Here is a 25,821-nt window from a genome sequence, read left to right on the forward strand (position 1 = left end):
TTCCAGCTATGCTCGCAAGATTGATGAGATTGCACGTCAACGTGATGCAAGAACTGGTGACTTTGATGGCATGATCAAGACAGGAAAGGAGCTTGTGTCGAAGAAGGATGTCACAGACACAGCACCTGTAAAGGACAAGATCAAGGTTAGTCATGCAGAAATTAGTCGTTTCAATTGAATGATTTAAGGAAATTATTTTTTCCTGTTATCAAAATAATGTTTACTTTGTGATATATACTACTATTATTAGCTTACCTTTAAGAAGTTTTTTCATTATTAGAATTTTGCACTTGCATAATGTTCGTGAAGTAAGAGGTATTGTATTTTGCTAATGTCAAAAGAATATAGTATATATTTAACAAGTGTATTTAACTTTTAATCAACAGAACCTAGAGGGCCAGTGGAAGGAGCTTAATGACACTCTGGACGAAAGAGCACGCAATGGCAAAGAGAGGTCAGAGCAGCTCCTCGCATACGAACAGCTGCGAGACCGCTGCACTCAGTGGCTCACCACCACAGAGAACATCCTTGATAATGCCCAGGCTGTTGGCCTTGAAACTGAGATTGTAAAGAGGCAACATGAGGAACTCAAGGTAAGTTATTGTAATCTAAAGAAAGCATTCTCTTCCTTTTCTAAAACTTAGCCACCGTATATGCCCACATTCACATTGTTGTGCCTGGTTGTTTATTTTATATGTAGTTGAATTATATCTGTTTTGAATAATTAATTTTCAAGGAACATAATGCTATATTTTCCCCAACGTCCAGCCACTTCACAAGGAATTCCGTGAATATGCTAGCACCATTGACAAACTCAATGAACTTGGCAATGCATACGATGCCTTGCTGCGAGGTGAGAGGCCAGAGAGTCCGACAAGACGTCGATCATCTGTCACACCAGCCAAGCGTCCCTCTATCACGTCGCCTCTGAAATCCCCAGGTAGGCATTGCCCTAACTTGAGATCATGCTCTTCAGTCTGTAATTGGAATGTTGAGAAGAGAAACAAGTTTTGTGTGTGGTTCAGAAAGGGACAGACAAATGAGTTTGTTTTTGTCTTTCTATGGGATGGGGGGGGGGGATAAGTGTAGTCATATTTATTGGCTTTTTTCTGATGCTGTGAATTTAGCTTTAACATTGCTGTGCATGTTTGTGTTAGGTTTTTGTGTGAAGCATTCATTTGAAGGTACCAATATTTTATTTTTTTGCATTGCTGGTAGAAGAATTTTAAATGAAAAATTGATAAAGAATATTTACATTGATATTTTATATTTTTGGTGCTAAATGAATGCATGTTTTTATATGTTGTGCTGAGCAAAAGCAGTTGGTTGTAGCACATTCTGCATTTATGAATGATGCTTGCACATATTTGCTTTTTGTAAGAATTTGCTATTTTTATTTATTTTGTTCAGCAGTTGTATCTGCAGTTGATTTATTTTTAGACCTATTTTTATTCTTGATTATTTTTGCACAGCTATTGATAAAAAAACAAACAAACAAGTACAGTTTTTATTTTTTGTTGCTTTTTATGTATTTCTAGCTTACAGCTTAAGAATTTCAGTCGTGAGATTGACTGCTTGAGACAGCCCAATGATTGAGTCCTTTATAGACTTTTATCAGAAATCAGTAATGCAATTTTTTAAATATCTGGTAGAATAAGAAATTAAAAGAAGTGATCCTTGGGTTGTCTCATTTAATTTCAAAATCTACTTTACTGTTTTCTGAGCATTTTATTTTGCTTGTATGAATGCTGCATTTTGTTGGGGTTTGTGTGTGTTTGTAGTGAGGCGAGTGTCACAGGACGCACGTAGTCCCTCACCCACGCAGAAGTTCATGGGCTTCAACGGGTCTGGCCCCATGTCACCCATCCCTGGTGGTTATGCTAGCAGGCGCACATCACAGGAAGGATTCCACCTCGATGGTTAGTCAGCAGTGCCTGTGGTTATTGCATGTATTGTATTGGGGAAAATCTACAAGGTTTGTTTTGGAAGAAATGCTTGGCAGGAGGAGATTTGCCTTTTGAAGATGTTGATGGAATGGTTTGTAGACTAGAAGTCCAAGATGAAGATAATTATTCAGTGCATGGAGAGAAGAGGATGGAAATCTGGTTATGGTTTATGTTTTTATAAATATAATAGGAGTAATGCCTTTTTTCTTGGTACTTTTACAGATATGAGTCCTATCCAGAAGGAGTTGATGCAGGTGAACAACCGTTATGAAATGATTGGAATGAGATTAGGTGACCGTCAGAATGACCTAGATACAATGAAGGAGGAGCTGAAGAAATTAAGTGACAGCATTCGCTCTCTCAACACTGTCTTGGATAAGGCAGAGCGCAGCATGCCAAGAGATGCTGTGCCCACTACAAAAGAGGAGGCAGATAAACATAATAGGCAGTGCAAGAGCATCCAAGATGACCTGCTAGAGAAACAGCCTGCCCTTGATTCACTGAAGAGCCAGGTCATTGAGTTGATCAAGAAGAGGCCTACAGCTCCTGGTGCTGATATTTTACAAGATCAGTTTGACCTTGTAAATGATCGTTATAAGGAGCTACAGGGTCGCCTCAAAGATCGTCTCAGCTTCCTAGAACATACCAAAGACTTCCTTGATAGCCATGATGCTCTCAACAACTGGCTTAATTCAAAAGACAAGATGATGACTGTCTTGGGCCCAATTGCTTCTGATCCTCGCATGGTCCAGATGCAGGCTCAGCAGGTGCAGGTGCTCAGGGATGAATTCCAGGCACAGGAGCCAAAGCTTAATGATCTGAATGATGCTGGAGACAAGATCATCAGTGTCTGTGAGCCCAACTCAATGGCTGGAAAGAAGATCAATGACAAATTAGATGCCATTAACAACAAGTGGACTGAGCTTATTGGCCAGCTGGATGCTCGAGACTCTGCTCTTAATGCTGCATCTGATGCTAGCACAGATTTCTACAACAATTACAACAAGCTGCATGATACCTTGCTCAAGCTGGGTGAAGATTTTGATGAAGTTTCAGCCAGTGGTGCCGATTCAGCTCAGCAAATTCAAGCTGTGCAAGATCTTGAGAAAGGTTTGGAGAGAGTACGTGCTCCTCTTATTGATCTGGAGGGCTTGGGTGAACACCTAGTCTCTATTCTCTCTGATCCATCTTCCAAGTCTGATATCAAGTCTAAGGTCACCCAACTTAACAAAATGTTCAATAACTTGGAGAGGAAACTTGGTAACAGAAAGTCAGAGTTGGAAGCCTCCCTCAGAGATGAAGAAATGTTTGGCCAGTCATGCCAAGACATCCAAGAATGGTTGGCTGACCAAGTGGCTCATCTCAAGGATAAACTTCTGGTTTCTGCAGACCGAGATATTCTCTCTCACCAGGTGAGTGACTTTGAGCCAGTCTACAAGGATCTGATGGCCAAGGAACATGAAGTCATTATGATGATTAATAAGGGCAAGGAAATTGTTGCCAAGTCATCAAGAAAAGACTTGAACAGACAGTTGTCATCAACTCTTGATGCAATCAAAAATGAGTGGGACAATGTACGCAAGACTGCCGTAGAGCGTCGATCCAGACTTCAGAAGTGTATGGATACTTGCAATAAGTTCCATAACATGCAAGAGAAATTCAACCCATGGCTAGACAAGGCTGAAGATAAGGCAAGAAACATGGATCCAATTGCATTCACAAAGAAGGCCATTGACAAGCAGATCAAGGAGATCCAAGCGTTCAAGAATGATGTGTCCCGTCACAGTGGAGAATTTGAGAATAACAAAACAGCAGGAGATAAGCTTGTTGGGTGCACTGACACTGATCATGATGGAGTTCATGATGCCCTTGGCATTATGAAGGAGCGCTGGGACAACCTCAATGCTATTGTCATGGCAAGAGCACAAGATCTTGATGATGTTTCAGCAACATTGGCAGATTTCAATGAAAAGGCAAGAGACCTGGACCACACACTCCAACGCTGTGGGGACAAACTTGCCTCTCTTGATACTTTAGGTGGAGGTGGCAAAGATGCCAAATCACTGGAGAGAATGAAGGCATTGCTTGATGAAACCAATGCTCTTGGTAAGCAGGTTGACCATGTAAGACAGAAGGGTGAAGATCTGTGCACTGCTGCTGACTCTGCAGGATCAGATGCTACCCATATTCAGGATGAAGTTGAAAGACTGTCAGACCGTTATGGTGATCTAAAGGGTAAGCTTGAGGATCGTTGTCATGATTTGGAAGAAGCTTCCCAGGCTGTTAACCAGTTTGGCGCTCTTGTAAAGAATGTCGGTCAAGAACTCACGGCATTAGATGATGAAATTGACCGTATGGCCCCAGTTGGTAGAGACATCAAGACTGTTACAGGACAGATTGATCAGCTACAGAGCTTCTTGACCAAGGTTGACCAGAAGGCAGATGAAATTGAAGATGCAAAGGCAGCTCTGGAGGATCTTGTTGCTCAAGGGTTCACAGGTAGTAATAACCGCACTGCTGAGGATCAGATTAAGCAGCTTGGTCGCCAATTGAAGAAAATCCAAGATCGTTGTGATGTCCGTGGCAAGGACCTTGACACTGTTTTGAACAAGCTAGAAAACTTCTACCAGAAATACAATGTGGTAATGGAGGAAATCAATGAAACGGACAAGGAAGGTGAAGCATTTAAACCAGTTGGTGCAGATGTTGACACAATCATTGCTCAACAAGAGGAATTCAAAAGATTCAAGGGCAAACACATTGAAGCTCTAGGAAAGCAAGTAACTGAATGCAATAAGCTTGGTCAGGGGCTCATTCAGAGTGCTGCATCAGGTGTTAATACCCATGATCTAGAGGATGATATTGATGGTATGAATGATCTCTGGAATAAACTGAAGGAGATGATTGGCAACCGAGAGAAGGCTCTGGATAAGGGCTTGATGCAATCTGGCAAGTTCCAGGATGCACTGGACAGTATGTTGCAGTGGCTTGGCAACTTTGAAGAGATGATGGAAAATCAAGCACCGATCTCAGGTGAATACTCTGTGGTGAAGGCTCAAGCTCAGGAGCAAAAGTTCTTGAGAAAGATGCTTCTTGATAGACAGAATGAGATGCAGGCACTCTTGTCCATGGGACGTAGCTTGGCTGCAGATCTAGAACCTTCAGAGAAGGCCAATGTAGAAGGACAGTTGGATGATTTGCTCAACAGATTTGATGATGCCAATGCCAGATCACAGGAGCGCATGGAGGCTCTTGAAGAAACACTAAAGGTTGCCAAGGAGTTCCAAAACAAACTGAACCCCATCACAGAATGGCTTGACCGCACTGAAAAGAAACTCAAGGAAATGAGCACAGTGCCATCAGATGAAGAAAAAATCCAGAAACTTCTTGATGAGCACGATAACCTTCATGATGAAATCCTTGGCCAGAAGCCTGCATTTGATGATCTTACTGATGTTGCTACAGCCCTCATGAACCTAATTGGAGATGATGAAGCTAATGCATTGGCTGACAGGTTGCAGTCGACCACAGACCGCTATGGCCAGCTTGTAGAAGACTCAGAGGCACTTGGCCGTCTTCTGCAAGAATCAAAGGTGGGTCTGCGCCATCTTGTTCTGACCTATGAGGACTTGCTCTCATGGATGGATGAGATGGAAGCAAGGCTCTCCAAGTATCGCATCCTTTCTGTGTTTGTTGAGAAGCTCTTGGAGCAGATGGATGAACTTACAGATCTGGGTGAAGAAGTTGTATCTCATGAAAAACAGGTTTCAGAGGTAATGGAAGCTGGCTCTCAGCTCATGAAGCACATTTCCAGTGATGAAGCTCTTCAGCTGAAGGATAAATTAGACTCTATCCAAAGACGGTACAATGATCTTAGTGCCAAAGCAACTGACCTTCACAAGTCTGCCAATGAAGCCTTGCCTTTGGTTCAACAGTTCCATAGTGCTCATGATCGTCTAGGGTCATGGATGCTGTCTGTTGAGGGACAACTCCAGAGCATGGACTCCTCAGGTCAAGGACTGTTGGAAGAAGAGATTGAGAGGTTAGCTCAAGAGATCCAAGAACATCGCCCATTGGTAGAAGCTGTAAACTTGGTTGGACCTCAACTTTGTCAGATCTCTCCAGGTGAGGGTGCATCAAACATCGAAACACTTGTCACTAGAGATAACAGGAGGTTTGAACAGATCTGTGAACAGATTCAGAGAAGGATGGAGAGAATTCATATGTCCAAGCAGAGATCACAGGAGGTCACACATGACATTGATGAGCTGCTTGACTGGTTCCGTGAGGTAGAAGGTCAGGTCAGGGAAGCAGAACCTCCAAGTGTGGATCCTGATGAGATTCGAATCCAATTGAAGGAGCACAAGGCTTTGAATGACGATGTTGCCAGCCAGAAGGGTAGAGTGCGTGATGTCCTGTCCAATGCTAAGAAGGTCTTGAGGGAAGCGCCACAACATGAAGACACAAGTGAACTGAGAGAGAAGATGGATGACCTCAAGGAGACCATGGAATCCGTCTCTAAGCTCTCATCAGATAGGCTCTCCACCTTGGAGCAAGCTCTACCTCTGGCAGAGCACTTCTTTGAGACTCATCATGAATTGGATGACTGGCTGTCAGGCATGGAGAATGAAGCTATGGTGATGGACACCCCAGCACTGCGTGCTGAACAGATTATCCGTCAAATGGAGAGAAATAAGAATTTCTTGCAGTCCATTGCTGACCACAAGCCATTGCTTGACAAACTGAATAAGACTGGTGGTGCCCTTCTTAAACTTGTCAATGAAGAAGATGGCAATAAGATTCAAGACCTTCTTGAAAGTGATAATGACCGTTACAATGCTCTAAAGAATGCACTTCGTGAACGTGGACAAGCTCTTGAGGATGCTCTTCAAGAAACCAGCCAGTTCTCAGACAAGTTGGATGGCATGTTATCTGCTTTGGCTGAAACTGCAGATCAGGTGAAGAATGCTGAGCCCATCTCTGCTCATCCTGAGAAGATCCATGAACAAGTGCAGGAGAACAACAGTATCATTGATGATCTTGACAGGAAAGAGACAGCATTTACTGCTGTTAAAGCAGCTGCAGAAGATGTCATCAACAAGGCTTCACGCAATGACCCTGCTGTCAAGGATATTAAGAATAAGTTAGATCGTCTGAACAAGTTGTGGGATCATGTGCAAATGGCAACTACCCAGCGTGGCCAGTCTCTGGAAGATGCACTTGCAATGGCTGAGAAATTCTGGGAAGAACTACAAGGTGTCATGGCTGCCCTTAAGGACCTGCAAGACACACTGAAGGCCCAAGAGCCAGTAGCTGTAGAGCCTCAGGCAATCAAGCAACAAAGAGATGAACTCTCACAGATCAAGACCAAGATAGACCAAACAAAGCCAGAGGTGGAACAAGTTCGCCAGACTGGACGAGATTTGATGAATCTCTGTGGAGAGGCAGACAAGCCTGAAGTTAAAAAGAACATTGAAGATCTGGATTATGCTTGGGATAATGTCACAGCTTTGTATGCCAGGCGAGAGGAGAACTTAATCGATGCCATGGAGAAGGCTATGGAATTCCATGACACACTGAGGGTAAGTCTATATGCAGGTTATCATTTGGCATAACAAGTATGAAATTGAATGTATTTGCTTTTCATATGTCACCTAACCATCTTTGTACTGATATTCTTAAATTGTGCAATTCCAGAACATGCTCGAGTTCTTGGAGAAGGCAGAAGACAAATTCTCAGGAATGGGTGCTATTGCTGGAGACATTGAAGCTATCAAGGGCCAGATTAACCAGCTGCAGAAGTTCAAGGATGAGGTTGATCCACACATGGTCAAGGTTGAGGCCCTGAACAGGTATGACTTAAAGCAAGCTGTGTAAAAGATATTGCCTCTGTGAATAAGGCTGAATTTTACAATCCATAACCAATAATTTTAAGAAATGAATTATTTTAGTCTATTGTAGATATGCTATTTGATAGGATAACCTATTTTGTCCTGTTATGCATTAGCAGACTTTGCTACATAATTTTAAACATTACATTGATATACTTATGAAAGAATCTTTCCAGACCAGTATATATGTACAATTATCCTTATTGAGCTATTTGTCTTTTTCACATCCATTCATGGTTTAACTATCACCAGGAGTCTAAGAAGGCAAGTTAGGGTTATTTTGATGTGTTGCTTTCAACTAGCAGGCATATGAAGCTTAGTAGAGCCAGTGATTGTTACATCCTTGGTTTGATAAAATCACATATGCTGATTTGCTTATGCCTGATATGTTATTGTTATTTTTTTTACACCATACTTCCACATGATTGTGTTAACAATGAAGAAATGCACTGACGTCTAGCACACAAGTTTTTGGTCTGACTTTAGTATAGTTGTAGCTACAAGGACCAAATTAATGTTAAATGCTCACAGCTTTCATTTAATTTATTGTTTATTTGTTTTATGCATGTGATATTCAATAAAAAAAAAAGATAAGAGACCAATAGATACACTATTTTATGCTAGTATATGTTGCATGAATGAGTTTATTACCATTAATGATAAATTTATCCTAGATAAATAATAGTATTATGTTGTGTGATGCATTTTAGAACAGATACATCAAAGTGCAAGTTTCGAATAGAAAAGGATGTGTGAATGAACAAAATCAGTATTCAGTTTTGTTAAAGATTAGAATTAAGATGGCAGAATCGGTAATTGAGGTTGAAAATACATTCCGTTTGGATATTTGAAGCACATTGAGTGTCAAATATTTTTATATGCACATTAATCCTATTCAATATTTAACAGACAAGCTCAAGAACTCAAGGAACGCACCACTCCTGATCAGGCTGCTGCTATTATGGAGCCTTTGGGAGAAGTCAACCGACGATGGGATGAACTCCTCAAGGGTATTGTAGAAAGACAGCGTGACTTGGAATATGCCTTGCTCAAGCTTGGCCAATTCCAGCATGCCCTCAAGGAACTACTTGTTTGGATCGAGAGAACCACCAAGAACCTGGATGACTTGAAACCTGTGTTTGGAGATCCACAGGTCATCGAAGTAGAGCTTGCCAAGTTGAAGGTGACTATTAATGACATCCAAGCTCATCAGTCAAGTGTAGACACCCTTAATGATGCAGGACGGCAGCTGATTGAAGCTGATAAAGGCTCTGAAGATGCTTCCAACACCCAGAAGAAATTGTCAGAATTGAACAAGAAGTGGAGTGAACTGCAGGACAAGGCTAGCAGCAAACAGAATGACTTGGAAACTGCATTGAGGGAAGCTCAGATCTTTAGTGCAGAAATCCAGGATCTCTTGCTCTGGCTTGGAGACATTGATGCTGCATTGTCAACCTCTAAACCTGTTGGTGGTTTGCCAGAAACTGCAAAGGAGCAATTGCTTCGTTTCATGGAGATTTATGATGACCTAGAGGAGAACCGTTCCAAGGTTGAGGGTACACTTCAGCAAGGCCAGGAGTACTTGAAACGTTCTCGTGAAGGATCTGCATCCAATCTGAACCATAGTTTAAGAACTCTAAAGCAACGTTGGGAAAGTGTCATGAACCGTGCTAATGACAAAAAGATCAAACTAGAAATTGCTCTTAAGGAGGCCACTGAATTCCATGATGCCTTGCAACAGTTTGTCGACTGGCTAACAGAGGCTGAGAACTTCTTGAATGGCCAACAGCCAGTTTCTCGTGTTCTGGATATTATCCTCCAACAAATTGAAGAACACAATAGTTTCAAGAAGGATGTTACTGCTCATCGTGAGGTAATGCTTAATCTGGATAAGAAGGGAACTCATCTCAAGTACTTCAGCCAGAAGCAAGATGTTATTTTGATTAAGAACTTGCTTGTATCAGTTCAGCACCGCTGGGAAAAAGTAGTGTCCAAGGCAGCTGAGAGAACTCGTTCACTCGACCTTGGGTTCAAGGAAGCCAAGGACTTCCATGATAATTGGAATGAACTCATATCCTGGCTCACTGATGCTGAGAATACTTTGGATGAGCTTGCATCCAATGTGGGCAATGACCCAGAGAAGATCAAGGCTCAAATTGCTAAGCATAAGGAGTTCCAGAAGGCCCTTGGTGCTAAGCAGCCATCATATGATGGTACAATGAAGCAGGGTCGAAGTCTGCAGAACAAGGCACCAAAGACTGATGAAGAGACACTGAAACAGATGATGGCAGATCTGAAGAACAAATGGAATAGTGTGTGCCAAAAGAGCGTAGATCGCCAGAGGAAACTTGAGGAAGCTCTTTTGTTTACTGGTCAATTCAAGGATGCCATCCAAGCTTTGTTGGACTGGCTCAAGAAGGTGGAAGTTGGGCTTGTGGAGGATGGACCAGTTCATGGAGATCTGGATACCGTTATGGCTCTTGTGGAGCAACACAAAGCTTTCTGTGCTGAAATGAAGAACAGGTCAGCTCAGGTTGAAAGTGTACGTCGCACTGCTGATGATCTCCTTGTCAAGGCTAGTGCTGAAGATGCTGCTACCATTAAAACACAGATCATTGAGTTAGTAAGCTCATGGGAGAAGGTTGAGAAAGCCACTGAAGTTCGCACACTGCGTTTGGAAGAGGCTTTACAGGCTGCTGAAAGATTACACAAGGTTAGTGTATGTGACATTTTTAGAAAGTGGAACAAATTTTGTCTAAGTATACTTAATGTATCCTTGGAATATGTATTATGAGTTGATTTAATTGTTTCAGGTTGTGCACATGCTCCTTGATTGGCTGTCTGATGCTGAGATGAAACTTCGATATGCTGGCCCCTTGCCAGATGAAGAAGAAGAAACAAGGCGACAGATTGCTGAACATGAATCCTTCATGGCTGAACTGGCGCAAAAGGAGAAGGAGAAAGATGACACCATTGCGCTGGCTGAAGATATCCTTGCTAAGGCTCATCCTGATGGTGTAGCTACTATCAAGCACTGGATTACAATTATTCAGTCGAGATGGGAAGAAGTCATGGCTTGGGCTAGGCAGAGAGAAACCAGATTGTCTGATCATCTCCGAAGCCTCAGTGATCTTGCTGGACTTCTTGATGAATTGATGCGTTGGTTGATCCAGGTAAGGAAAGTTTTTGGTTATGACAGATCTAAAGCTGCTCCTACAAAGTCTATAATTTTGCTAAATCAGTTCATTTTATGATTGTGAGATTCAAAAATGCCTATTATCTCTTTAGGCTGAGAACAATTTGACAACCTTGGAAGCTGAACCACTGCCAGATGACATCCCAGCCATTGAAGGCCTGATCACTGACCACAAGGAATTCATGGATGAGATGCAGAAGAAGGAACCTGATGTTCTAAGTATCTGCAAGCCAACCAAACCGAGACCTTCACTCTCCAACCAGGGCAAGAAGCGCTCTAGAGCATCCCTTGGGTAAGTTGTTGTATACAAATCATTAGAAGTGTTTCTCTTCAGGAGGAATGAAGCTTATCTTTTGTGGGCTTTTCTTCACTTTTTTCCATCCTACAGAGTTCTTGGTGAATGTTACCATAGATAAATTGCAAATCTTTCTGGTAGCACCAACAGATTTTATATGGGTGTCCTTTTTCTTGATATTTGGAACATAAATGTTTGAAGATGAACACTATTCATGCATGTGAATGTTTATTTGTCAAATCTAGTTTTTCATAGATTAGTGGTTGTTCTTGTTACAGTGTCCAGTTATGTTCTTGCACTTTCTCTGGTTTATAGTCCTACCTTGTAGCTTATGAATGTCTCATGATTCACCTTTTTTTATGCTTTTTGCATGTATGTTAAGTTTTTTATATGAAAATAGATTTTTAATACAAATTGAATGACTTTATCAAAACAAACAGTGGATGTGGCATCTGCAGGAATGATTTATCTACCAGCTGGCCATATCTCACTTTTGGCTACCCCTAACCCACTCCAACCCATCCCCATAAAGAAAGTCAGATCAAACTGTATTTAATTTCTAATTTTCATTTAAAAAGTTAACACAGTGTAGATGTCTTAGTTCACAAAGAGAGTTCTTGTCAGTATTGCTTCAACCTGCACTGTGCATGTGTTGACGTGACTTGTATTGCAGTCGTGAGAGTGTGAGCCCAGGAAGAGAATCCTCGCCAGAATATGATTATCCATCTCGTCGTTCAAGGTGAGTTTTTAAAAGAATAAAAATGCTTTTGTGTTATGAAAACAAGTGGAATTCATTTTATTGCAATGTAGTAATTTGCACAAAATTCAAAATATATTTGTAAATTTTGAATTGTAATAAAATGAGTTACCCTTGACCATTCTGATAATGAATGTGGAAGAGTACAATTGTAATGGAACATTTGCATGTTGCACAATTTGGGTAGTGTGGCGTTTACTAGTGTGCTGCTATAAGGATTTGTCTGCAGTAGTGTTCGGCCCCAACAATTTTTACGATTATTTTGTTTTCATTTTTATTTTGTAGCCGTATCAGCCCCGATCGCGAATCGTCACCAGGACCCAAATCGCGAAAGTCCAGGTAAAAATGACATTCCACTGCTGCGCTAATGCTTAATGAATTTTTGCAGTTATTTCCCAATTAACACTGATAATCGACATCCTTATAACAGAAGACCAAAGCTTAATAACCAAAAGTTTTATGTCATGTCTTTTGCAGATTGTAAACAGATCATGTTTTTCATGTAACCTTTTGTTGATATTTTTGTTGTCATTGTCTATCAGATATATTGTTTGTCTTTTTCTGCATACTATGGCTATCTTAGTAGTAAAATGAAAAACGCTACATCGGTGTTTCTTGTTATTTGTTAGAACTGATACAATTACAATGATCAGTGATGAAGGGTCATATTGGAAAAGACAAATGATTTTTATATTTACACTAACATTAATTGTAAATAGAAACCTTTGCTTAAACTGTAGTAACAACATAGAAAAGAAAAAAAGAAAAAAAGAAAAAAAAAAAGATTTTATATTTGTCACTGTATACATGTATGGTAGTTCATTGATCATTAACAAGTATTGAGTTTTGTTGTAGAATTTTTTAACACGAATGCATGATATGACTGCAAGGTAGAATGTTGCAATTTTTTTCGTCCCTTGTTTTAACTAAGTGATTTGCTTTCATTAGCCGCGCATCACCTGCTCGTGAGATCACACCCACTCGGGAATACCCTCGGCCCTGGATGTTTGGAGCAAGGTATACTACAGTTATCGAGATTGATGCTTAGTCGTTTGAGGCTGATATTTTTATTTTATATATGTGTATATCACTGCATACATTTTGATACGATTTACATGTACACATTTTAACGCAACCAAGCTGTTAGGGATAGGGTTTTACCTTAATCGACCCGTAACATGAGGATATATGGATAATATTTAATAATCCTCCACTACTATTGTGATGCCTTAATACAAACGTTACCATTAGAACAACACCACCCCGAGAGTTATCACCCGGAGCTGACCGAGAAAGAGAATGGCCTCTTTCACACTTGCGCTTTGCCACGTCCACACCAACGCCTGCTGGTGCTACTACTGGTACTGCAGGAGGAAGGAAGAGCAGGTTAGCAGCGCTGAGACAGCTGCCAAACCTTAGATTTTTCTCTGATAACTTTTGCTACTTCACTGGCTAAATAATATATCGGCTAATACCTCACTCATGAACATGGGAGGTTTTCAGTAACTTTCGAAATTCTAATAACCAATTAAAAAAGAATTAAAACATTCTTCTTGGTTATTTATACAAGTTTACCCACTAACCGTCTTCAGTTACTTTTATTTTTGCTTTTTAGAATGAATCGTAGCCTTTTTTCACATCTTTCACCTGAAAGCACTCGGAGTACGTGAATTGATTTATTGACTCTCGTAGCTCATTACTAAATTTTTCTTTTTTAGTTGTAATTGAGTTCTAATTTGAAAGAAATCCTTTGCAATCCTTCCCTTTTTAACATAGCTCCATTTAGTTTTATTATAATTTTTCTTTAATTTTTTCCTCTAGTAACAATAACCACTTGCTCTACAACACAATAAACACATTTAGCTTAGACATATCTTAGGTAATTTGATGATCCACCACCAAGTGTTCTGTTGTCCTTTGATATAATACACTTTTTTCTCTTTCAGCTCTCTGCCTGACAGGCGTTTTCTGACTAACCGGCAGCAATTTTTTTCCTTTTTTTGTATGTTGTATTTTTTGTATAATAATCTAGCCTGTTGCCTCTGAAGCCTTTGTAGTGGCATGATCAGAATGGCAAGCCCTTTTATACCCTTTTTTGTTTTTATTTGCATATTATATATTTTAATATAAACATTTTTGTTATGGTTGATGTGCTTGAGAGTAGCAAGCACATCTGGCATCATTTTACGAGAATCCGAAAGTCTAAAAGGGATTTCTGTTTTATGGAAAACTATTTATTAATCATGAATATTTTCCCAACAGCAAGGCCAGTGTGAGAGATGAACCTCAGATCAAGAATCCTCATGCTAGAGCATTGTGGGAGAAGTGGCAGCATGTTGGCTTCATGGCATGGGAGCGCATGCGACGTCTCTATGACAAACTCAACTATCTTCAGGAGCTTGAGAAACTTAAGAACTTCTCCTGGGAAGAATGGAGAAAGAGGGTATGTTCTGAGAATTTTGTAAGCTGGTATATAATAAATTATACACATAGTATAATGCAACAATGTTGATATAGAAGACTATAGGAACCCTACATTATATTGATCTTTGCAAGTGAGTTTGCCAATTGTATAATTTTTTTTTTTTTTTTTTTTTTTTACTTTTTCTACCACAGTTTATGAAGTTCATGAACCACAAGAAATCTCGTGTGACTGATCTGTTCCGCAAGATGGACTCTGATAATGATGGAGCTGTGCCAAGAGAAGACTTCATTGATGGAATCCTTAAGACCAGTTAGTTTCTCATTTTCAAATGTTTTTATTTAGTTATGTTTACATATTATTTTTAAATGAAGTGATTGAGTTATAAATGTTTGACTGACATTCACTGATGCTTATTGAATGTAAATTTACTTATTACAGAGTTCCCCACAAGCCGTTTGGAGATGGGAACTGTTGCCGATATATTTGACCGCAACCAGGATGGCTACATTGACTACCAAGAGTTCATTGCGGCGTTACGACCTGACTGGGAGCGCAAGGGACCCTTGACTGATGCAGAAAGGATTGATGATGAAGTGCAGAAACAGGTTTCCAAATGCACCTGCCGACAGAAGTTCCGTGTGCACCAAGTAGGAGAAGGCAAATATAGGGTAAGTTACTTTATTAAGGACATTTATTCCTGTGTTGATACTGATATTTTTTCATTCATAATATTTACATTCTTATGTATATAGATTAAAAGTTTGCTGTTGAGTTGTTAAGCATTGATACTAATAGAAATATCTGTACTAGTTTGGAGACAGTCAAAAGCTACGTCTGGTTCGTATCCTGCGGTCAACTGTCATGGTTCGTGTGGGCGGTGGATGGGTGGCACTTGATGAATTCCTTGTGAAGAATGACCCATGCAGAGGTATGTATGAGTGTTTTATGATATGCTTAATAGAAGTGACATTACCCATAGCATATAAAATGAGCTAAGAAAAAAAGGAAAAGAACTATGTTTATTTCTTTGGAAACTAGAGGCTAAGATACATTGTAGATGTATTCAGCTGAGATATCTGTTTGAAGGATGTTGATATGTTTTAAAAGAGGAAATCCAATCAAAATTCTTTTTCTGTTTTATAATAAGAGTATCCTTGTAAAAGAAGAAGAAAAAAGAGAATTACATTATTGTTTACTATTGAAAATGTACTTATCTTGATCTGGCAAAGGGTTATTGATTATTAGTAGAATATGGATTGATCTTTCCTATTCCTTTGCACGTAAAATGATCTTAGTCATTTGCATCTTTGTTTATGATGTCTAATTGAACTTTCTCTCAGTCTGTCTCTTTCTCAAATGATCATAGATATTTATATGGTAAATGATATCTATTTTTGTCAGTCTCATAAATGTTTATCTTAGTTTCATATCTTGAATTAATTAAATTGTAGATAAGCTATTCCGAGTGCAGTGTTTTGCGTGTTGTTAATCCTTACGGCAAGTGGTTGTTGGGGGTGTTTTACTAGCTGCCATATTTGGATGCAAGGTGATAAATCCTCTTAAATAAGTAAGCTGAAAGCAAATATATTGTCATTATGTGCAATATATGTACCGGTTCTTGAACTACATATGCTCCATTACCAGTTCAATCACAAGAGTTTTGACAACTTGAATGATGAAATGTACTTACATTGATGTAAGCCAGCAAATCACATAATCTGCCTGTAGCCTCTGCCAGCTAAGCTTGTTTGTAGCTTACCACGCTCAGAAGCCTGCGTAGACATAGGAGAAAGTAAATTTAGTTAGATAACACAGAAATTCAATAGCAATGTTTGTTATGAGATTAATGATATGTATTCTTATTAGTTTACCATATACTAATACAGAATTGGATGGCATTTATCTCTTAACAATTACCTATTAGCATGTGTCATTATAATGCTGACATGTTTATACATATACATATTCTGTGTAATATATATATATATATATAAGGAATTAGCAAAATTCATGTTTGCAGCTGTTTATACTAATAAATGGAATGTGAATAACAAACATATTAACACAATATGCAAGTTCAAAGTAACAAAAGAAATGGAAGAAAGCATATTTTACAAGTAACTGCAAGAGTTTTTGCATCAGAGCCATTAACCAATTAACTCTTTGTTTCTCTTTCTCTCTTTCCCAATTCCTCCAAACCTTTCATCCCTGTTACCAAATAACCTTTTAACCTGCCTTTCCTTGACATCCCCAACCCATTGTGCATGCTTCTTTGCTGGGGACTTCACCAATGGTATTTGCCTTTGTGCACTGGGTACATCACATTCAATATCGGAAATCATCGTCAAAATGCAAATGCATATATAAAATGGTTTACCCTGTGACATCGACGCTTGCTCTCCATCGCTGTGTCCAATCTCCCTCCATCATGCTTTGCATTGTTTTATGGTCTGCTTGGACACTTTAGTATGTCCATCTATACCTGAGTTAGAGCAGGTTGGAGATTTGGAACTACATGAGCATGGGTGCCCTATGAGAGGAAAGACTTCACCAGCTGGGTCCTGCCGTAGCTCCTGTAAGATATTTCATTTAAAAGTTATTGCCTGGTTGAATATATATGGGCTGTGTTTTGTAGGTTTGGCAGGCTGTAACTATTTAGTTATACATAGATATATATATCTATACATTTGTTTGTATTAGAGAGTGGTTTGCTGCTCAAATTTTCATTCATTATAGGGGTACTTTAGTTTTATCAAAATATTTGTATTTGTTTTTAAAGGATTTTATGAGCTTATAAATTTGAATACTGTAGTTTAAAAATAAATATATTTAAAGATAGAAAAAAAATAGAAGTAGATTGGTTGAAAGCAAATCTATAAATTATGTGGAGATTCTTGGTGGTTTTGGAACATTAACAATAAGTATTGTTGTTCTTATAATTATTGTTGTATGTACAAGAAATCTTTGAAATTTAGATACCCAGAAGAATTTGTAAATCAAAGTAAACATTTTACAAAGTTTCGTACTTTTTGAGCTACATACTCTCTGTAATCTTTTTTACATCGACCATTAGAGTTGAAATGTAATTTTTTGTAGAAATTATTCGGGGATAGCATTGATATGAAGTGCTTAAAACTTTGGAGTTTGAAATTTAGAATTTTATATAGATGTTCACAGCCGTGCATTGTCTTTGAAGATGATTCTGTATACATAGCATAAATTTTTGCTTTTATTTTAATTACAGCAAGTGTGTCTTTAAATAATTTTATTTTTGTTTGCTAAAGTGCTTGGCATTAATGGTTCTAATCTATGCTGCTTTTAATCTGCTTTTCTTTGCATGTATTTTTTGTTTTGTTTTGTTTTTTGCTTTGTTTTTATTTTTATTTTTTTTACAGTTTGGAAATTCTTATCATATATTGCACATAATCATTCTGGGTACTTTTTATGTCTGCTTTTATGTTCTGTGTCATTGTCCTTGTTAAGTATCAGTGTGTTTGATTATCAGTCATAAATTTTTTATGTACAGAGAACAAACACCTGACATTTCATATTATGATTTAAGCTGTTAGTTTTTTTGTTTGTTTTTTTAGGTAAAACAGATCAACACAATTTTTTTTTGCCATTTTTGTGGTTGCTATATTTACTGAAAACATTTAGAACTTGACTCTTAGGAATTTTTTCGTGAAGCACTCTCATGCTGTTCATACCCTTTAATTTCTATAGCATGCTTGGGTCTTAGATTTTTCAGGCATGAAATTTTTAATTTTCTTTGCAATATTGTATTATAGCATTTATTATTCTTGAATTATTCAGTGTAGCTGAATGCTAGTCGAGTTTTAGTTATTCGTTGATGGAGTGTCATTAGCTAACATGTTTGCATTGTTTCTTTTCTCCCCTTGCCCAATCCGTCCTCCTTGCCCCTTTCCGCCACCTCATCCAAACCTGTATTTCTTGAAATTTAAACATTTTTATTTTAAACCTTACCAAATTACCCAATATCCTCAACACCCCACAACCTATCAACCTTACCAATGCCGCGCCACTCTGCGTTCTGCGTCGACCCTACCTTGGCCATAAAACCATGACAATTATTGGATCTGCCTGCCTTGGGGTATGAACCTAAACCCAAATAGCCAAGGGTCGCACCAACGTGGAGTTACGCGAGCAGTTCATCCTAGCGGAGGGCGTATCCCAGAGCATGACACCGTTCAAGTCCAAGCCTAGCCCCAACAGTTCTGTGTCAAGCCAGTCAGGCACTCCTGCCCAGCAGCGATCCCAGTCCCTGCCTAACGCTGGGCCCATTATCAAGGTCTGTTTTCGTTGCAGCCTTTAAACGAGAGAGTGCCCACAGTTCACTTCAGTAATGTATTTGTTCACTCTATTGTTTTGAAGATTTATTTTTCTAAGAGGATTCAAAATTGGAGAGTGAAGTGTGGTGCATTTATATAATTACCTCAGATCAGAGAGTTCTGTTATCATACTGTCCCTCAACATCCAGTCCTTAGCAAAGAGATGGCTAGTAAACCATCAAATTGGAAGGAAGGAATTCTTGATGTCTTCCAAGAGAATCAATTTTCAAAGAAAAATTTATTTTCCTTTTGAAATTCATAACACAAAATTGTGAACTGACAACATTTTTCCTGTACCATTTTTACATTTTGATAATTTCTTACGAAAGAAAAAAAATCTTGGAATGCACAGAAAATTTCTAAACTGATTGAATGGACTGACAACGGGGCAACCTGCAAAGCTTCTTATTTTGTTTTATTTTATTTGGTACTGCATGCCCAAGCATGGTTTAGTTCAATGATAAGAAGTTTTAAGAATGCCCTGCTTCTTAAACAGGTATGTAAACATTGCTAGTGTAGTTAGTGAGAAAGACAAACCACATTGTATTCATCTTTTAGTTATTTTGTTTTTTTGTTTTAAGTATGATTTTCTTTGCCGCTTTTTATTCAGTATTGATTGTATGAATTGTTTAATATGAATTTTATTTTATTTCAGAATCCATATCCCACTTCCTTTATCCTATCGTGAAGTCTTAGTCTTGGAAATCTTTGTTTGAGGCACATGATCTCAATTCTACTCTGTGCCTGTTAGTAAATTTCAGAGAAGCCTTTTCTTTTATACCATGATATTCGGATGCAATTTTTCCCTTTGTTTTTGGCAAACATTTTGATTTTTTATTAGCTCATGCTAGAGTTCTGTGTTGCTTTAAGTGAAGGTTCTTTGACACATCATAAAATGGGAATGATTAAGGATAAAGTTACATGAATTTATGAGTTCCTTAAAAATCCAGATAACTATAAATTTCATTTTATGAGAATGTAGCAGAAAGAGAAGCAAAATTGAGCCATTGTAATGTAAAAAATTGTGCTCGATTCAAATCAATGTATTCTACTAAAAGTCAGGCTTCTCCAGTTTTAATCACTATCCTCTCAATTACATATTGAATAGATTATTTGTTACAGCTCATTTCGTTATGGCTGAATTGATGCCCCTGTTTGAACAAATTCGGCAAAGTGAAAGCGAGGGTTCCCAAAGTGGTACTCTGTGCACAATACGTGTGGGGCACACTGTGGGTGCAGTATTCCACAGATCAGACTCGTCCACAAGCTCATCCATGGTAGGAGGCCAGCAGGCAGATGCGTGTGAAAACATAAGCTGTGCTAGTTTAACATTTTGTCCGTGTTGAGATGTAGGCCATGCTAGTTTGGTTCCAGATGCTCGTTTCTTTCATAGCCTGGATTGAACTCTTAGTCATACTGTTACGGGTGTTTCATTTTGGCTTGACATGAAATACTGCTACCATATTCACAGACATCATTCATAAAAATTTGACACTACATTATTTTAACATGTAAGCAAAATAGATACCCATGTATGTTGTATCAAGTAAAAGTCGTGTTTGAAAATGTGGCTTTTGTTGTATCTAAAAGTTGCATTTCCCGTAAAGTGTGTGCATTGTTTTCCTGCATCTCTTATTTGACATAGTACCAGATACACTAACACATTGGGAATGTGAAAGTTTTTAGTTTTGTCAGAGCAGTGAATTGAATTCCCTTTTAGTCCATCCATTAGTTTTTAAGCTTCAAACTCTGAACTGGCTTAAGGCCTAGAGTTTCTTCAGCTGTCAGCATGGCTGTACCTTTTTAATGTAAGTCAAAAGTGAACTTGTTTAGCCCGTGAACATAGGCATCAGGCACAGGTAAATTGTTTAGGCCGTAAGTTCAAACTGGTAGTGAGTTTATGGAGGGATTATCATAGATCTAATAATTTATGTCACCTGTATTAAGTGAATATTGAAGAGTGGAGACCTTTCATGTGGTTTGTCTTATCACACAAGCTCCTATTCCGGGATCCGAATCACTGTATGCTCAAATGATGGTGGCCTATCAACAAATGGTAAGTGTTTATAGTCTGTTCCAGTGACAATGTGAACTTCAGATAACTCAAGTTCAGGCTTCCTGTTATGCATTATATCTTTGTACAGTAGGACTTAAGTATTATGTCGTATCTTTTTAAGCTTCTTGTATGGTAAGGATTTTTTTTAATTTTTACTTTTTAGTATTACCTTGTAGTGTTTTAGATCTTTTTTTTTCTTTTTTTTTTTACTGAAAAAGAAGTGAAATTATATACTGAAATATATGCAGAATTTGTGCAAAGCTTGATATATATGTTTCTTATACATCTTTTCATTGGTACTCTTATTAATGAAATTTACCAACACATATGAAAGCATTATCCAACTACCACTAGGTCCGAGAAAGAACAGCCAAGAGCTCAGCTATGGGCCGTGCGTCCTTCAGTGCTGGAACTCCAGATTCCTCATTTAGCGAAGAAGGAGGCACTTCCTCATTCCATCTCCATGGCGGCAAGCGCAAGGCTTCTGCCCCAGTCACATCCCGCTCATCTTATAATACCTCAGGTAGGTTGTCACAGTTTTATGATATGCAGAAAGGTGCTATTTTACTGCTATGTCCAGTTTTCATCCTTTTTGATACTATCATCATTTTATTTTATTAAAATATTTGAAGATGTATTCCCATTGTCCTAATGTTGATCACCCCTTCAGCTGACAGTCAACCAGGAAGCCGAGGAGGCAGCCGCCCTGCTTCTCGAGGACCTGGCTCTCGTCCTGGTTCTCGGCCTGGGTCTCGGCCACCAAGTCGTGCAGGCTCAGAGGTGTCCCTAGACTCCTATGATGGCGGCCGGACCCCCATGAGACGCACACCCTCATTTACAGGGCGAACACGCACACCATCTAGTCAGTCCTCTGGGGTTCAGCGGTCATCTTCCCTTAGAAAGGTGAGAAACTGAGTTTAAAGTATCTCTAGGTGTCTTATCTACTGAGCAAAAGCAGATGGTCACCAGCAACCATATGTGAATAGCTCAGGCTAAGTGCATAGAATGTTGAAGAGAAGATGGTTCTTCATTTCAGGATTTTCTTTGTCTTTTTTTATTACTTCTCAATGTAACTCAGAGTTTAATCTTCTTTTTATATCTAACAGTCAGGGGATGAATATTTTTCTGTTATTTTAGCATGGTTATATTAATGGTACATGCAACCTTGTCATGTTTGTGAGTTCAGTGGATTGAACCAATAATTTGCTTACTGAAGCAGTGAGCATTGCACACACCAAAAATGAAAAAGGAAAGGAAAGAGAAAAAAGGATTAATGGACCTTTGTTTATGGTAGAGTCAAGGATAAGTCAGCAATGTTATTGGTTCTGTCACATGTACCCACTAACTTCAGTTGTGTAAGAGTGAAAGTGTAGATTGTGAATTATGAAGTGTTTTTGGTATTTAGAATCCTTTGATCTTTATTAATCTCAAATGACAATTTCCTGAAATTGAAGGTTATTGAACCCAAATTTTCCATCATAACTATAATATTTAAAATTTCACTCTTCTCTTTAAAGTACTCATTAATGTGTAATTTAGTATTGAGATTTATTGAGGAAATTTGAATATTCCTGAAAATCTTGTAATTCATCATTAACAAAGATGTTCATATACATCTAACTAAAGAAACTTTTCAACAACTAACAATTACAACATAAACTTTTACAAAGTTTTGGTAAAACTTCCATTCTTATAAGGGAAAACTGGAATTGTAATATCTGAACTGGCCTTATTGGAATGCCATCCTAAAGTAATATTGTGGCTGTGGTTCTCCACTAACTTCTGGGCCCCTCCTCTTCTCCAGGCCTCAGCCCCTGTCAAGTCCTCTACAGGCACTGTCAATGGAACTGGGACACGTGCCATCTCTGTCTCATCTAGGTAAGGTTATTGTGTTGGGTTTATGCCAAATTACAAACTTATTCTTATCATACTAGCTTCAATTTCATACACACAAATATATATTTAAGTTATATATACATATCTATTTATATTATTATAGCTTGCTCTTACACTGTTCTGATTGAAACAGTAATAATAAGACTTATATATATCCAGATTTAATCAAAAGTATCAGGAAATTTAAGAAACATTAAAATGTTGCTGGTTCAGAATTATTATTTGTTATTTTAGACCTAAGGTTTCAAGTATACTATGTTTTGATCCTAACTCCTAATGATCATTTACATTTTAATATCACAAAGGATAATATAAGGAGTGATTGCATGTCTCATACCACTATATATAACCAATTAATGGAACCCTGTTATCCCATACGCTTTACTAACACCTTCAGTATAGCATGAAAAAAAAATCCATGTAAATCTTAACAGCTTATGAATCACATTACATCCATTGCTGGGATACTCCTGATACATGGTGTTATGAAAAAGTCAAACAAAGCTTCATTAAACATAAACTAACAGATCGCGGAGCATGACAAGGACACCGTCAGCATCGAGCATTCCTGTAGCTGTGGCATCCTCGTCCAGGTAACATATTGGCAAACAAACAACCACCATCATCTACCTTATTTGTCTATTGCTGAAATTACCAATCACATTTCCTTATACAGTCAAATACATAGACTTTTACATTTCTCATAAAATTATAATACTTTAATATATTACAGTTCTTTTTATTTCAAGAGTTAGTTATCAGAGGTTTAAATGAATTGTATAACTGTATAGCATGAATGTGTGAAGTAATATTCAGTTACTAATCACCAGAGTAATTGGAATGCCTCACCCTTACATCTAATCTATTGCACTATTTCTCAGTTTCAGCATTTCCTGTTTCAGGAGCTGAATGCTGAAGAATATACAGTACATGTATTAGTTACAAACATATTACTCTCGGTTAACTTAGTTGCATCATGGGGTTATAGCCTTGGTGCAGGGTTCTTTCCTTTACAGGTTTTCTTTCCTTGGATGGTAATTGTAATACCTGAGGTTAATCAGGTTTGTATTGTATTTACACAGAATGAGAAGCTATGGATGGGATGTCAAAATGAAATATGAGAAATTAAGAAAATGGTTTAAGCTCATTGAGCATGAATAATTAAGGAGCAGGGAAAATTAATCTTGACTTCCCAGAAGTAGTTTTTTTTTCCATTTTCTAACTCTTTTCTCAATTCCTATCAGTTGCTTGAATGCATGGGGTGACACAGGAACATAAACACATTTATCTGCAATGCTGTTGATGATGTAGTGTAACATTTGTTGTACTGAACTAATTTTTCCCTCCAGGTTATATTCACCGACTCTGTCCAGTCGATTGAAAGAGGCAGGAATTAGGTAAATGATAATACTGTGGCATGAATAGCTTAGTTTGGTCCTTTCCTTGTATTGTGGAAACCTTGTCCCACGTGTGCCATTCACTTCTCTCATGAACAGTGATTTCAACCCTGCCAAAATCCTCTGCCCAAAAACCTTAGACTCCTATATTGGTTATACCTGTACATTGTGGTAAAAAGCAATTGAATCCAGGCATGTACTGAAGCCCGACCTACTACCTCTCCTTGACTCTCAATGACACTAATCACTCTGTTGGAAAATACTAATCAGGTTTTGATAGTTTCCAATAAAAATGATACATAATCCTTGTTCATGGCTCACAATTGCAGAAGTTATTGCATAGTTGTTGCTCTGCTTAGAATAATTAGTTTTATGGTTTATACCACCTGCAATTACTTTGCAATTGTTGTGATAATTTAGTCGTGAATTTCTTAGTTATTTTGCATGTTATTTTTACTGGTTTGGGGCCTCCAGTACCTTCTGCAAAATAAAGATATTTGGGTCTGTCTTTTATCCAAATGCAGTGTTAAATTGCCCTTGTTTATAAAGATGTTTATAAAAAGATTTTGCTTGGATAGAAAAATAAAGCTTTGGCTGTTCATAAAAGGAAGGTAAAACAAAGAAGCTTACAAAAGGGGTGCTATCTTTAACTCAAATTTAGAGCTAGTCAGAATTCATTGGATACAGCATTGGGTGGCTGATTGAAAAAGAAATGCATCTGAGTTTTTAGAGGAGTGGATACTGCTTTTTTTACTTTAATGCAGAATCTGTATACCACTGGTGTGACAGTGACACTAAATACTGCTGGGTGAAAATTGTCCTGGTTTTAAGACCTAATGTTCATGGGTCTCTTTTTCTCTAGGACCAAAATCCCGGTTCTTGTGGGTGCTGCCTCTGATTGGGAACGGTAAACTAGTGTGGTGTTCTAAGCAGTTCAGTGTGGTCTTGCTTCAATTCTTTGTTTTTTTTTATGTATGGTATTGTTGAAGACAGTATTTTATTGAATGTAAGATTGGATTGTGTTTTTTTCTATTATGAAAAGCTAAGGAAACTGATATATGAATTTGGAAATGATAATTATCAAGTTCTGCTATGGATAACTGATATTAACAAGGCCTTTTATGTGAATCATTATTCATGTTTCATTTACAGATAGATAGACAATTTACTGATTATTACATTAATTAACAATTTCTGTATAGCTAATTTGAAGTTTTGTAGTGAATTCAAAATCAATTTTGAGATGACAAAAAAATGATGAACTATTGTTACCCATTTTTAGTTTTACATCAGTTTAAGACTGTCTTTTACAAACCATTTATTGTTTTTATTTTATTTTGGGGCTCTTGAAACGCATTTACCTTGTCAGAGTACTTGCTTGAAATGCGTTTATGTTTTGTACATTAGCTTTTTTCGATTTTGGAATGATGGTATGTTGCATGGATACTTTTGTATTTGCACATATTTATGCACTTTTTTGTGTTTTTATGGTTTTATTTTTGCAGACATGTTTATATATTAGGCATTTTTGTGGATGAAATTTATATTCTTAGGAAATTTCAATTGATTTATCGAAAATAAAGCTGCTCATGTTAATTGTACCTTTTTTTGAG

General features: G+C 38.0%; 1 protein-coding gene across 50 annotated transcripts in view; it reads left to right on the top strand.

Moving 5' to 3' along the window:
• shot (dystonin-like protein short stop) overlaps positions 1-25,821 on the top strand; it is a 433,523-nt gene that overhangs the window by 403,609 nt on the left and 4,093 nt on the right. For 11 of the 50 annotated variants that reach the window (XM_070131222.1, XM_070131229.1, XM_070131219.1 and 8 more), the window contains 25 exons: positions 7-145; positions 387-593; positions 769-940; positions 1,782-1,919; positions 2,169-7,528; positions 7,644-7,798; positions 8,090-8,101; positions 8,747-10,550; positions 10,651-11,010; positions 11,126-11,325; positions 12,002-12,067; positions 12,371-12,424; positions 13,034-13,102; positions 13,337-13,471; positions 14,348-14,528; positions 14,702-14,819; positions 14,949-15,178; positions 15,321-15,438; positions 16,978-17,085; positions 18,644-18,819; positions 21,270-21,438; positions 21,586-21,818; positions 22,720-22,793; positions 24,161-24,208; positions 25,071-25,115. In XM_070131222.1, coding sequence (XP_069987323.1) covers positions 7-145; positions 387-593; positions 769-940; positions 1,782-1,919; positions 2,169-7,528; positions 7,644-7,798; positions 8,090-8,101; positions 8,747-10,550; positions 10,651-11,010; positions 11,126-11,325; positions 12,002-12,067; positions 12,371-12,424; positions 13,034-13,102; positions 13,337-13,471; positions 14,348-14,528; positions 14,702-14,819; positions 14,949-15,178; positions 15,321-15,438; positions 16,978-17,085; positions 18,644-18,819; positions 21,270-21,438; positions 21,586-21,818; positions 22,720-22,793; positions 24,161-24,208; positions 25,071-25,115 — 10,371 coding nt within the window. Of the gene's footprint in view, positions 1-6; positions 146-386; positions 594-768; positions 941-1,781; positions 1,920-2,168; positions 7,529-7,643; positions 7,799-8,089; positions 8,102-8,746; positions 10,551-10,650; positions 11,011-11,125; positions 11,326-12,001; positions 12,068-12,370; positions 12,425-13,033; positions 13,103-13,336; positions 13,472-14,347; positions 14,529-14,701; positions 14,820-14,948; positions 15,179-15,320; positions 15,439-16,977; positions 17,086-18,643; positions 18,820-19,981; positions 20,137-21,269; positions 21,439-21,585; positions 21,819-22,719; positions 22,794-23,338; positions 23,405-24,160; positions 24,209-25,070; positions 25,116-25,821 lie in introns of all 50 variants that reach the window. The other 39 variants (XM_070131194.1, XM_070131205.1, XM_070131206.1 and 36 more) reach the window with 27 other exon arrangements.

This window comes from Penaeus vannamei, chromosome 16 (assembly GCF_042767895.1).
Source record: "Penaeus vannamei isolate JL-2024 chromosome 16, ASM4276789v1, whole genome shotgun sequence".
NCBI classification, from domain to species: Eukaryota; Metazoa; Arthropoda; class Malacostraca; order Decapoda; family Penaeidae; genus Penaeus; species Penaeus vannamei.